Raw genomic sequence first — 14,366 nt, 5'->3', positions numbered from 1 at the left:
TGTTGGTTGTGTTCACTGACTTGTTAATAAAGATGAAGAATTCAAATAAAAAACAGAAGTAACAGGACACAAACACAAACAAAGAGCTGGATGATCCTGGATCTGTCTTACTCGTGTTGTTGGTCACAGGTTAAAATCATCTGATCGTCTGTCTGATCCTGATTCTGAAGTCTGATGAAGGATTCAACAGCCCGACCGGACCTGGACCAGAAACAGGACCTGGACCAGGACCAGGACCAGCAGCTGGGGACTCTGCTGGATCTTGGCCCTGGTCCTAACCCACAATTTGACACATCCAGAGCTGCAATCCACCGTCAGATCAGAGAGGGGGGTCACCGCGCTCTCACTGCCAGCCTGTTTTCACCTCGCTCTGGGGGGAGTGGGGCCGGAGTGGGGAGGTTTCCGTCTTTAAATATTTACTGAATCCCGACTTTAAAACCTCAGACTCGGGTCCTTCCAGGCGGCTGAGGAGCCAAACTCTGGCAGGAGGAAGGTTCAGGACCTGGTTCTCAGGACTCTTTACATACACAGACGTTACTGGTGGAATTACAGCTCATCATGAACCTGCTGAAGACTGTGTCCGTTCATTTATCACTGGATTAATAAAGTGTCAGAACAGTGAAGAGTGTCCATCACAGTTTGTCAGAGTCAAAGGTGACGTCTTCAAATGTCTCGTTTGTCCAAAGAGATTCAGTTTATAACCATCTTCACATTTCAGAAACTGGACAAAGACATTTTCTTTTTTTATTTCTAGTTAAAAAATAAAAACCTTACATGATGAATTGATTATCAGAATTGTTGCAGATTAATTTCCTATTCATTGACAAATCAAATAAGAATTTCAGCTCTAGTTATAATGTCCTTCTGGTCCTGATTAATAAACATTACAATAAACTGAATATCTTTGGTTTTGGACAAAACTAAACACCTGAAGACATTTTTCATGATTTCATGGAAAAAACAACTGAGAACATTTCTCTGGTTTATACCTTTAAAAACTAAAAATCTCTGGGTTTTTGGACAAAACGAGATACTTGAACACATCACCTGAGGATGCTCTCTATTTTATGACATATTACAGACAATTATCAGATTCATCAATAATGAAAACTGCAGTCCAAAATGAATGACCGTAATGAAAGTTTACAGATTAAATGTGATGAATCTACAGTAAATGCGGAGGATTGGTGGGTTTATCTGACTGTGTGTCTGCAGATGCAGGCTGTGCTGTTTGGTACTGAGCGGCAGGTCCACACCCGCAGACAGACCGGGCTCAGCACCAGCTGGTGCTGTGCAGCCATGCTGTGTTAGCGGGCTGCAGCTGAACACACCTGTGGAGATTTCTCAGGTACAGGTGAGTTGAGGAGAAGCCTTCAGGTTGTTTATCAGGTGCTGTGGCAGCTTTGTGCTGAGTGAATTAGCTTACATAGCATCTGTTGTGCTAACTGCTGCTGTTCCTCAGCCCGTGTAAGTTACTGAGCCCAAAGTTAGCCGGCTAACAGCCGCTAACAAGCCCGGTCCGAAAACCCGGGCCCGGAGGAGGCTGCTCGGCTGTGGGGACCGCAGTGAGATATTTTCCAGCTAACTCGGCTAACACAGGCTGGCTGTGGTTTCCTTCTCCGGAGCTCCGGCAGCAAACGGGCAGGGAAGCACGGAGAGCTGGCTGGCTAACGCTAGCTCCGCTCAGGAGAACCAAACCCCGGAGAGCGGGCCCTGGCTCGGACACAGCTCCGAATATCCGCCGCTAAAGCTGCTTTTCCCGACACTTAACGGCACTTTTACACACACACGGAGGAAAGCCACGGCTGAAAGGCCGATTTCACCACAAACTCACCTCGTATGAGAAAACAAAAACTACACAACAACAGACTCCGCAGCACGACACCCATCTTCCTCCCGTTTCTTGGCCCTGCCGCCGCCGCTCAGCGCCGGGCTCCCATCGCTGCGGCCGCGTCCTCGGGAGAAAAAATGCGGATTCACAACAAGGTTCGGGTCGTGGTTCCGCTTCGGAGCGTGTTAGACGATCCCCGCTCCCATCCCGGCTCTCGGGCTGCTCGCGAACTGCGTCGGATCAACTCTCGGTGTCTCACATTGTCCTGCAGGAGATCCGTCGTCTCCTTCCGCTGTGAGGAAGCTGCCCCCCCACCCCGCCTCCTCCTCCTCCTCCTCCTCCTCCTCCTCCACCTCCTCGGCTCCGCTGCTTTCTATTGTTGTTCCGATTTCAGGCTCTCAAGCAAAGATAATGTTTCAACACGCAGAAAGCCCCAAAGCCCCAAAGCCCGAGAACTGCTGCGAAATGCGGGAAACGCGTCCCGGGTCCCGACGGAGGGAAGCGCCGCGCTGCAGGAGCCGAAGCTCAGCTTCAACACGCACATTCCTGCGGGACTAGTTTATCACAGAGAGTTTACAACAGCAGCACACACACGCACACACACACGCACACACACACGCACACACACAGCAGGACTCCTACAACTCGTTTCACCCCCCGCTGTGGCGCAGAAACACAGGACTGACACTGCAGCCGAGCCGAGGACCAAACTTCATCCACTTATGCAAAAATAACGAGAGAAGAAGAAACTGATTAAAAAGTCTGCGCTGAGAGGAGAAGTCATCTTCACCTCAAACTCTGGGATCTGGAGAAAATGTCGCAGTCCTGTTGGCTGCAGAACAAACTCCTGATCAAAAAACCACTGTGTTCTGGGTGGATGTAGCTTTACAGAGAGCACGACAGGGCGGCTGGGATACACACACACACACACACACACACACACACACACACACACACACACACACACACACACACACACACACACACACACACAAACAATCAAACAAACACAAACAAACACACAAACACACAAACAATCAAACACACACACACACACAAACAATCAAACACACAAACAAACACACAAACAAACAAACAATCAAACACACACACACACACAAACAATCAAACACACAAACAAACACACAAACAAACACACACACACACAAACAAACAAACACACAAACAAACACACACAAACAATCAAACACACAAACACACACACACAAACAATCAAACACACAAACAATCAAACACACACACAAACAATCAAACACACACACAAACAAACAAACAATCAACACACAAACAAACAAACACACAAACAAACAAACAATCAAACACACACACAAACAAACAATCAAACACACACACACACAAACAATCAAACACACAAACAAACACACAAACACACAAACAATCAAACACACACACACACACAAACAATCAAACACACAAACAAACACACAAACAAACAAACAAACAATCAAACACACACACACACAAACAATCAAACACACAAACAAACACACAAACAAACACACACACACAAACAAACACACAAACAAACACACACAAACAATCAAACACACACACAAACAATCAAACACACACACAAACAAACAAACAATCAAACACACAAACAAACAAACACACAAACAAACAATCAAACACACACACAAACAAACAATCAAACACACAAACAATCAAACACACAAACAAACACACAAACAAACACACAAACAAACAAACAAAACAGAACAAAAAACAGAAATGTGAAAAAAACATCGGAGAATAAAATGGAAGTGATTCATCTGAGAGTTATAAGATAAAAGTCTGATTCTGAGGCAAATTGCAGATTACAGTTCAAATGTTGACAAACATTCAAAATTCTGGAAGATAACAAATTCTAAAATAAATAAAATAGAATCAAACATTTTGAGAATAAAGTCAGAATTCAAAGATGGGAACTTGTAGAAAATATCTCAGTCCTGTATGAATGAACTTCAGTCCACATTCTCCTCAGAGCACTGATACTTAAAAAATCCTTCATCTGGATTGATGTTGATTTTTTTTGAGAGAACAATAAAAAACCATCATGGGATTAAATTCAGAATTGAAAAAGGTTATAATTCTGAGGCAAAAGATAAAGTTCAGACTTTCATGAATTTTATAGGAAATTAAATATGAACTGATTAAAAGCAGATTTTCAAAATAAGCGATAGATTAAATGTAGAGGAAAACTGTTGAAATTTCCAGATGAATTGAATCTTGAATTTTAGTTAGTCTGAGATTAATGTTTAAACAATGGTCTGTAATTGTCTTCCACACCACTGATCGATATACTTGACAGGTGAATGAATCTGTTCTCTGTATTTTTATGTCTTTAAATCTTAAATGTTTATTTCATAGATTAAATCCATGATAAGTCGCCGACTGTCTTCATGATAAAAGTCAGATGTGCTGTAAACGGTAACTTTGCCCTGCTGCTTTGTTCTGGAGGTAATTTACACCTGATGATAATCTGATGTCGTCACAAACTAAATCAGGTTATTTCCAGGTGTTTCACACTCACGTGTTCAGAATCAATGAGAACACACATTCAAAAATCACGTTTTTTTAATCCATACAAGAACAAAACATCAAATTCCAAACTTATGCAAAAGCATCACTTCACAAAACAAGACCAAACTATTACCATCCATGTAGTTAGAGTAAAAATCAAAGCAATGTAAGTGAAAACAAGTTGACGGTGCAGCTTCAGGTGTTTTTCAGTGTCTGCAGGAAGTTCATCAGGCCGCTGCTGCCAGCTGCTGGTGAACTGATGCTGCAGCAGCGTCCTTCCGTCTGCCCCCCACCCCCACCTCCAAATACACTCACACCCAATACAAATGTACTTATTATAGGAAAATAGTGCGCAGCCAGTGTACTCTTACCTATGAAAAACAATCTAATATTCAAAAAGAAGCAGGTCACATTTATCAAAAACCGCAGGATACAATAGTGCATCAATTTTCAAAGGATTGCATCAATCGTTTACATTTTTATCCATAAGTGAGACAAGAAAAACGTGGAGAAAATACAAAATCAACACGGTGAGAGTGAGTCCGACATCTAGACTGAGTTGGTGATTTAAGAAGCATCACAGGCTCGTATGGCTGAAGCATGTGGAAGTAAAAAGACATGCAGGTGTACGTCTTATACACAAAGGGTCGACCAACCCCGCAGAGAAAAATGGCCTCGAAACCAGGAGGCCGAATGTACAGATCTGTGTCCGCTCATATAACCCAGTACTTCTCCACATGAACTCGACTTCAGAGGCTTCCTGAGTTTCGGGGAATAAAAATATTGCTGTTGGTTCTTTGTGTTCATTCGCCATCTGAAGTTTCTCTACACTCAACAGGACAAAAATATATTATCTGCAGGAGGTCGTTTCACCAGGTGACGACAGGTCTGACTCCTAAAAACAAAGACTCAGAATTATGAGAAAATTCTACATGAGAAAAGTCAGACAGATACAGATAAAATATATTTCAGGAGAGAAGTAAATTCTTTGTGAAAAAACTCTAAAATTCTTATGAGCCGAATTTTAAGAAATGTTAATGTTGAAAAAAGTCTGACTTCTAAGAACAGTAAATATTCTGTGAAGGAGATATCCAGAGAGACGTCCACAAAGCCTGTCTTGTGAACACAAGATAAAAATATATATAATGTTTGGGGACTTTTAGGCCTCTGCACAAACCAGGGAAGAGGTAAGGTTTCTGAGAAAATGTCAGAATTCTCAGAGCATGGTTTGAGATCATAAAGCCAAAGTCTAAAGATTGAACTGTGGTCAGGGTTTTTGGGCTGGATGTCCTGACGCAGAGATAAAAATCAGTATTTACTCCAAACAGTCCGAATTATTGGAGAATGATTCTGTCGATAAAGTCAAATAGAAACACGTTGGACTAGTTTGAACTCTTTGTGGTTTCCATCAGTCAGACACCAGTGATCATACATGACAAGCCTTGCTATTGATCAGAATAAGTGTGGGTGATATGACGATACATCATGCAACAATATTCATTTGTCAACCATCACGATTAATATTTTCTCATCAAGGTGATTATGATTTTATTTGTCGGGTCTTATTAATTATATAACAGGTACATTTACTGTAGCTGTCCGGTTCAGGGGCCGCGTCCTTCAGCAGCTGCGTTTGAAGACTGGTTACGTCATGGCGCGACCACACTGTCCTGTTTCAAAGCTCCTTCAGCTGCGGCTCAGAACTGTGTCATCTTTTCATTTACTCTACAAATTATCCCAGGATTCATTGCGCACCGGTACTGAAAGTAACCTGTCATCAAACAGAGTCTGAGGATCAGCTGTTAATGTCAGTGTTGTGTTTCAGCTCAGCTCAACAGTAACGGTACAACTGTTCAAACCAAGCACCTGAAAACTTCCGGTGACTGGGGAGTTACTGTTGTAACCCTAACCCTGTTGGCGAGGTTGCTAGGCGACCTGACGGTATAGGCGGGAACAGTTGGGGAAGCAAAGCGAAAATCCTCCGTAGACCGGACCGGCTCATCTCGGTTCGGCCTTCGCGTTCTACGGCGGCTACAAAGGGCCACACGTCGTAGGCCCCTGAGCCGGACACAGCTGGTACCATAAAACATATGGACCCTGTGGACTAAAGATGGTATCGTCTCTGTCCATGAAAAATAATCATAATGGAAAATGATGAATCTCAGAACAACAGACCTGTTTTCTAATCCAGTTCTTTTTAAACTGGTTTATTTTACCTGTTTTCTGTGATAGAGGATTTTATCCATATCACCCACTCCTATTAAAAATAATACCACAGGCTGGAGGTGCTTCTTCTCCAATAGTGTTTTAGTGTTGAGTATTTTGTCCTTATTGTTTATTCATATTTTAGGCCAATAAATGTATCTACTGAAATGCACACACACCCTCTGACCAATCAGAATCCAGTATTCTCTGTGGTCACGGTTTAACGCCTCTTTAACAAAGTGAAGCTGTTGTTTAGAAATAAACATGTTATCAGATGAATAATCCTAAACGAACTCGTTAAGTCTGGCTAATTGTCCCTCTGAGCTTCCGTCTTGAAGTCAGAGTCCCTCCTCACACCTCATAGTGCAGGTCATTGAGCTCCAGTCTCGTGTAGTGCCGTCTGTCGAAGGACTCCATTGCCTTCCGTCCCCCGACGGCCAGGGCCAGCGTGAGCACGGCGAGCCCCAGCACCATAAACGCCACCACGCCGCTCTTCACCGCCCCCCGAGCCGCTACCGCTTTCCCCTGGCCGACGCTCGAGTTCTGAAGGGTGTGGTCGGACTGGACGGCGCCTTTGGGGATGATGATCAGGCTCGCTGCTGGAGTCGTCCTGGTGGTGGACGGCTGGGTGGTGGTGGTGGTGGTAGGAAGAGGAGTGGTGGCAGTAGTGGTAGGATCAGTCGTAGGGGTGGGGGTGGGGGTGGTGGTGGTGGTTGTAGGAGTAGTTGTAGTAGTGGTGGTGGTGGTCGTGGTGGGAACAGTGGTGGTTGTAGTTTCAGTTTTCGGCTGTGGTTCGTCAGTAGTTCTGTGTCCAGCCTCTTTGCCTGCTGTTACAACAGGAAGTGATGTCGTGGAGCTCAGAGTTGGCTTGGCAGTGGTGGTGGTGGCAGTGGTGGTGGTGGTGGTGGTGATGGTGGTGGCGGCGGCGGCAGGATGAGGTTTTCCTTTCTTGGTGGTTTTATTTTGCTTCTTGCTGGTTTTGTTTGGCTTTTTCGTAGTGATGGAGGTGGTGGTGGGAGCTGCTGCTGCTGCTGCTGCTGCTGCTGCTGTTGTTGGTTTTTTTTCTGTTGTTGTTGTTGCTGTTGGTTTCTTTTCTGTTGTTGTTTCTGTTGTTGTTGTTGTTGCTGCTGTTGTTGGTTTTTTTTCTGTTGTTGTTGTTGCTGCTGTTGTAGTGGTGGTGGTGGTGGGTGATGGAGTTATCGCAGGCATCGTGGCGATGATGATGATGGGTGGAGGTGCTGTCGTGGTGGCTGGTGCCTGCGTTGTGGTGGTGGTTGGCGGTGTGGTTGGCAGCGAGGTTGTGGTTGTGGTGGTGGTTGGCGGTGTGGTTGGCAGCGAGGTTGTGGTTGTGGTGGTGGTGGGCAGTGTGGTTGTTGTACTTTGTGTGGTGGTTGTGGTTGTAGTGGTGGTTGTAGGTGTAGTTGGTGACAGTGTGGTGGTGGAGGTGGTGGTGGTTTCTTTAGTGGTTGTGGTGGTGACAGGTCTCACTGTGGTTGGATGGATCAACCCTGCACAAGACAGAAGACAGATTAAATACAAACCCTCAACTAACTAACTAACTAACTAACTAACTAGTTTCCGAACCAGTTAAAGCTTCATATGAGACGCTCTTAACACTCAGAGAAACCAAATCCTGGAGGTTGAATGGTGGCTCCAGGTGGGCGGGGCTTGGGGCGAGGGCGGAGACTGCTTTGTTGTGACATCACAAAGTTAAAAGTAAAATCAGTCAAATCTAAATGAAATCATGAATAAAATCAGAGTCTCTGCACACAGAGACTCTGCTGGGATGATGAAATGACCCAGATCAGTTTCGCAGGTTAATTTTTTTACCTTTGTAGATGTCGTAGGTGTTGATGCCGTCCGGAGCCTTCATCAGAGGACAGTCCTGCTCCGTCGGACAGTGGAACAGGAAGCAGTTGTCCTCGCTGCCGTGTCTGTTGGCAGTGAACACGGCCATGTTGCACTTGGCGCCTTTAGAAACACAAAAACAAGGTGACATGAGTCTTTGAGATGGACTGACAGACGATATCAGAAGAATTAGATCATTTTTTAGTATTTTACACGTGTCAAGCAGATGTCACACTGTCGTAGTGAAGAGCACGGTACGACCCCATCCTGAGATATTTTTAGATGTCATCACTTTTCTGTGCTACAAACGTGTTTTACACGAAAATGTGCAGGTTGATCTGGAATAATGTGACGACAGAGCATAGAAAACAACAGGAAACTGTTACATGACCTGGTCAAACCTGCTGCTCTTTGAACTCCACTAACTTTATCTGACTGAACCTAGAAACATCGTCTGAACTTCACACAGCTCAGACGCCTCCTCTCGCCTCCAAAGTAAGAACCTGGATGACAGGACTCAGTCTCAGTGGCAGCAGATACTGTCCACCATCTCCTTCACTTCACTCTGCAGCTGCTGCACAGGAAAATGTTCAGTTTCACATTTTTACAGTATTTGAACTCATCAGTTTCAGAGTCTGGTCCGGGAGATCAGACCTGTAGCTCTGGGACGTCCTGCACTCACAATATCTATTTTAGCTTTTGAGTAAAAGTACTTCTGACTACTACTTTTTTTTAATATAATTATGTCTTTTCACCAAAATTATATTGAAGAATATTGGATGATGATCATTATTATTATTGCTGCATTAACATGTAGCAGTGTTTTAATCTTTAATCTTGATGCTGGTAATTGTAGATCACAGATAAATGTCCCTCTGAGATGTGTAGTAGAAGAATAAAGTAGAATCAAATATTAATGAATTAGAACAAGAACCATGAAATCATGCTGAAGTTCAGTTCCATCTCGTCAGGTGATTGTTCATCGTCTGAAAAGTCAGTTTTAGTCCAAAAGAAAAACGATGTCTGATTTTACAACGTGACCAAGTTTTAACCAGAGAGTTTTAAAAATACCTGTGTGACGTTCTTAGAAATGAAAGCAGGTTTCTAAGTAAAGCTCTCCCAGCTCAGCCTGTCACAGGATCTCACTCTGACCCACTTCCTTCAGACGTCTGCACTCACAACAGGCCGCTCCGGGCTCGCGGGCTGCCACTCCCGCAGAGACTTCGCTGACGGCAGCTGGATGTTTCTGGTTGTGTCTGTGTGAGACTGTATTTGTGCTTTTATGCATCATTTAGTTAAATCTAGATACAAAACGTGTTCATGTGATGACTGAACAAACGTCCCCAGTGTTTTCACGTCTTCACTCTGCGGGAGGATTTCAGTAAAACGCTGTGTGAGCTCTGCTGTCTGCTGCTTCAGCTGTCACTGATGTTTCAACTGAAGCTTTTACTATAAAGGCACATTACACTTGTCTGCGTGGCGACTTCCTCTGACATCATGCAATCACTATAGACTGTAAATAAAGATGGGCGGAGCCTCTGTGACATCACCCACGGGTTTCTGAAGCTCAGAGTGAGCTGTTCTGCAGTTGCCATCTTGGCAGTGCCTGACTCCGCCCACCTCCAGCTAATCTAACAATGGTCAGAGCCAGTTTGCTGGTGACGACAGCAGCACTGGTATAAATTCTGGCTTCACATTCGTTCAGTGGGAGGAGGAGGAGACGCCTCGTCCATCTCAAACAGTCAGTGGCAGATACAGGTACAGGACAATGTATCTGCCACAAGCTGATATCAGCTGTTATAATAATCAATAACTCATTACTCATCTCCTCTCACAAACTTCACAGTCTCTAATAATCTTTAGTTGAACAGCCAGTGATCTTCTCTGCAGATGATTTTAAGTCTTTATGGTCCAGACCAGGATCCTCGGCCTCCTCTGGTCCCTAAACCCTGACAGTCTGAGTCCAGTATTCAGGGTCTCTCTCACCTGGTTTCACTTCCTCTGAGCAGCAGGCGAGGACACAGTCCCTCTCAGACCGGACCGTCCGACCCTCCATCACCGTCCCCGGTCTGTTTGAGGCCAGTCTGACGTTGACTCTGGCGCTCTGGTGCTGTCTGGAGAAACAAGTCTCCGGTTCCACAGCTGACACAGGAAGTGATGCCAGCGTTATCATGACAGCGGCGGCGGAGACGAGCAGCCGGAGCGTCTCTGGAGGGAACATGGCTGCAGCAGATCTACACTCTGATCAGAAACGCCTCAGTGTCCACGGGAGGAGAGCAGGGATCCACACGAATGACCTGCAGCACACAGTCAACAACACAAACGAGTCTTTCATCAGACTGTCAGTAATATCAATAATCAGACTCAATAATCAGAGTGTCACTTCAGCCTGATTAAACTCTGAATAATGAGGAAAAGGTAAAAATAAAAACTCAGACTTCAAGTTTCCAAACAACAAGCATCGTTCAGACTTTGTGTCTGTGACAGCTTCAGTACTGATCTTCTCTCTGCTGTCCCTCGGTCCCAGATCTGTCTGAGCCGACAACAGAACAAAAGGCCAGAATTAGAAACCAATCTGTGGAGTAAAAATGGAAATCTAAAAATGGAAGCGACACCTGAAGGAGCAGCTTCTATTTTAGATTTTTACTTAAGGTGAACGAGGTCAGTCATGATTTTGCTCTCTGGAGAGAAACGTGTTCAAACTATGTTTTTAAAAAGAGATTTTTAGTTTCATATTAACCCTGAAAGTTTGGAGTTCAGCGGGAAATGAGCCGTTGTCGAGTTAGTCTGCAGCTGGTCTCTGACTCGACAGGTTTCAGATAAAAAACGAAAAGGTTTTTGTTCCGAGCAGGAACTCACCGGGCCGACAGCGTGAACCGTCCTCCATCAGATGCTCAGCAGCTCTTTGGGTCCACAGTCCACAGAGCAGGACTTTAGTCCGTCTCCTGGGGGACAGGGTGGTGTTACTTCACCTTATCTCATTTACAGCTGGAGCTATCTGATCCACTATCACTGAGGACGGGAAGCAGGTCCCTATGACCTCAGTGTGAACCTGAAGCTTTGTTTCCAATTAATAATCATTAATAAGTTAAAACACTTCAGCAGCAAAGTTAAACATCATCTGGCAAATAAACACAGAGAATGAAGTTAAATAAAATGAAAATACATTTTTCTTGAGATTTCAAACACATCTCACAGACTCAGTCTGTGGAAGACGAACTGAGGAAGACTGTTCGCTGTGGTGAAAGCTCAGGAAAAAGATGCTCCACAGTCTCACTGAATATATGAAGAAATAAATGGTGAATATAAGACTGGTAAACCCACAGTAATGTATTTATTATATTAATTAAATTAGACCTGCAGACACATCAGATGATTCTGTGTATTTATAGATATTTCAGATGTATATTATATTCTATAGCTCATATATAACGGTTTAAATCGTGTTATTGCTTCTTTAAGTCTAAAAACTTCTGTTCGGTGACTGACCTTCATGAAGCGACTGAACGAGTCGGTGTCGCCGTCGCCGGCAGGATAACCGAAGGCGAAGAGAAGATGAACGGACGAAAAGATGTGATTTCGGCTGCGCGAAGCTGAGGCCGTTCAGTGTGATCGGACCTGAGCGAAGAACTTCGCGCTCAGTAGCTCAGTGATGGAGACGCGGTGACCGAGGAGAGTCGGAATTTCTCGCGAACAAACATCGCCCTGGTCTGAACTACATCGTTAGCTTGTTAGCTGTTCGGGGCTAATCAGAACTTGACTTCTGTGGGCGAAAGCGAAGCTAGAAACCGCTCCGTGCGTGGTGTGAAGGCACCGGGCACCGGGCACCGGGCACCGGGGGCTGGAGGCCGTGAAGCGACGTCGAAGAGCTTCACGCCAACAGGGTTTAATTCACCGCTTCTCAACGCGCAGCTAACGTCTGCCTTTGTGTCACTGTTCGCCTCGGTGTTCGCCCAGGTTCCACCTGCCGCACCGACGCGCTGCGCTGCTTTAATGGAGCTGATGTGACCGGATAACTGAGCCCGAACCGGGGCTCGAAGCTGCGCGGCCCCGTTTGTACCTTTCTCTTCACCGAGGACGCAGATTAACTCGGCGCCGCGTCCATCATCCGCCGGGCGGTCGGTCCGCAGCCTGAGGAGTCGGTGCTGGACCGGCGGCGATCTACGGAACCGGCTCCGTCCGGTCGAATAACAATCACCAACACCCGGCGGCGGGGCTTCGCTGGGCTGCAGCGGGCTGATGGAGCGCCGTCCGCCGTCACCCGCGGTCGCATTTACGGGAGAAAACCGTGAGCGTCGGCGACATGTCGGAGCTGCTGCCCGAGGAGGATGAGTCCCGCCCGCGGCTTCGTCTCTGAGGCTCCGGGAGGAAGAGCCGCTTCACATGACGCTGGGGCGGGAGATGCTGCTCTCCGGAGTCTGACCCATTTCAGGCTTTGTCCTCTGGTGGGGGAGGGAAGCAGCCTGCGTCCCGAAGCCTGTCTACAGCCCTGTCTGATTATTACTCAGGAGCTTTACAATAAACTCATCTGCGCACAAAACATCAGGCAAAATCCTCCTTTCCAATTAAATCGCCTTGAAATAAAAATCCATGTCATAAGGAATTTATAGGCAGGCTCATCAATAATTGAAGATACTGAACATGAACAACACATTTGAAAGAAAAGCTTTTTTCAACCAGTTCAATTTACAGCGAATGTTACAGATTCATTCAGGCCGTTTTAAATCCGATGGGTCGTTTTCTTAGTGAAACCTCTGCAGGAGTCAAGATGATAAAATATCAGGTCAAAATTCTGACGCTTTCAAATGTATGGAAGCCATGAAAAAACACACTCAAAAATGATAATGGCAATGAAATACTATTTATCTAAATGATCTGATTATTCTTCTGGTTTTTATATTTGTCTGAAAATCCTGCTGCTCAGAAAATAACAGAGGTTGAGTAACTGCCAGATAAACTACCCATGAAGAGATGAGCAGCGTAGACAGGGAACGCTTCACTGCTGACAAACTGTCCATACAGGATTTCATCACTTTTATTGATCAGCCACACACGATCATGAAAACAGAAGCTGCCCGTCTGTTTCTTTCAACCACAAATTAAAAGCACAACCGTCAGTGTGCTCCTCGATCAGCTGATTCCCAAACTGAAACCACAGGAACACAGAACCTCAGCAGCAGACAGACGGTCAGTGAGAGTCTGAGCGAGCTCACTCCTGCACTTTCAGCGTGAATCATCCACGGCTTCATTACCTCCACAGGAAAATCAACATGTTCCCCTCACTCGTTTTCAGATCGGTTCTGCTTTAGGCACAAAAACAACTTTTCAGGTTGATCTCATGAGATCTCAGTTATTTTTCTGCCTCAAATTGTGACATAAACACAACATTTGAATTATCCTGTAACTTGACTCATGGTTTTGACCTGAAAAGGAACATTTTGACTTACAATCTTAACATTTTAACAAATCTTTGTGTTTTTTTCTTTTGGCAGAAATGAGCTTCCACATCTTCCTGTAACTCTAAGACTCTTTGTTCACCAGCAGACAGACTTTCATCCCTCTGGACACAAACTGTGAAAAACAACTTTACCTTCACATGTTTGTTCAGAGAAACCACTCAATCATACATCAGGAGTCCATTCACCACCAGCTGCATCCAAACTGTCCACTGGATCAACAACAGGACGCTGCCTCACATCAACACATTATTCTGACGTCTCTTCATTCAACATCTGCCATCTCTACGTCCTCCTGGGATCCAGCTGCTCTCTTCTTCTTCTTCGTCTTCTTCTTGGTCGGAGCTGATGACTGGTCCTGTTTCTTTGGTGGTGGAGCTGCAGGTTCAACTGAGGAGTAAAGAAACATTTTGCTGAGTTTTAATCTCTGAACAATCTGGTGTAAAAACTCCAGACTGAAA

At 45.1% G+C, this 14,366-nt stretch overlaps 3 protein-coding genes across 6 annotated transcripts in view; all 3 read right to left on the bottom strand.

Annotated features, from left to right (window-relative positions):
- lrp6 (low density lipoprotein receptor-related protein 6) overlaps positions 1 to 2,152 on the bottom strand; it is a 33,703-nt gene extending 31,551 nt beyond the window's left edge. The window contains exon 1 of the mRNA XM_071501588.1: positions 1,835 to 2,152. Within this exon, the coding sequence (XP_071357689.1) occupies positions 1,835 to 1,889 (55 nt within the window). The 5' untranslated portion in view covers positions 1,890 to 2,152. The remainder of the gene's footprint in view (positions 1 to 1,834) is intronic.
- A 2,280-nt stretch (positions 2,153 to 4,432) lies between these two features.
- On the bottom strand, positions 4,433 to 13,324 carry mansc1 (MANSC domain containing 1). 4 transcript variants are annotated; one of them, XM_071502268.1, is made up of 6 exons: positions 11,939 to 13,324; positions 11,309 to 11,394; positions 10,436 to 10,746; positions 8,432 to 8,572; positions 6,959 to 8,109; positions 4,433 to 5,291 (listed from the first exon to the last, which is right to left on the bottom strand). In XM_071502268.1, the coding sequence occupies exons 3-6, from the start codon at positions 10,668 to 10,670 to the stop codon at positions 5,247 to 5,249; spliced, it is 1,572 nt and encodes a 523-aa protein (XP_071358369.1). In that variant the 5' UTR covers positions 10,671 to 10,746; positions 11,309 to 11,394; positions 11,939 to 13,324; the 3' UTR covers positions 4,433 to 5,246. The 4 variants fall into 4 exon arrangements, 3 of the variants coding, with proteins under 3 accessions (XP_071358369.1, XP_071358370.1, XP_071358371.1); XM_071502269.1 differs by having other exon boundaries at positions 12,510 to 13,324; XR_011694142.1 differs by having other exon boundaries at positions 4,433 to 6,322; positions 6,572 to 8,109; positions 11,309 to 13,324.
- Positions 13,325 to 13,468: 144 nt separating this feature from the next.
- The window catches only part of LOC139635193 (uncharacterized protein C11orf98 homolog), a 3,255-nt gene continuing 2,357 nt past the window's right edge, over positions 13,469 to 14,366 (bottom strand). Inside the window, exon 4 of the mRNA XM_071502271.1 lies at positions 13,469 to 14,295. Within this exon, the coding sequence (XP_071358372.1) occupies positions 14,171 to 14,295 (125 nt within the window). The 3' untranslated portion in view covers positions 13,469 to 14,170. The remainder of the gene's footprint in view (positions 14,296 to 14,366) is intronic.

The sequence above is a fragment of the Trachinotus anak genome, unplaced genomic scaffold (genome assembly GCF_046630095.1).
Source record: "Trachinotus anak isolate AG129_WGS33_773 ecotype Australia unplaced genomic scaffold, CSIRO_AGI_Tana_v1 ptg000018l, whole genome shotgun sequence".
NCBI lineage: Eukaryota > Metazoa > Chordata > Actinopteri > Carangiformes > Carangidae > Trachinotus > Trachinotus anak.
Note: the sequence above shows the minus strand (reverse complement) of the source record. Positions and strands in the feature narration are given on the sequence as shown.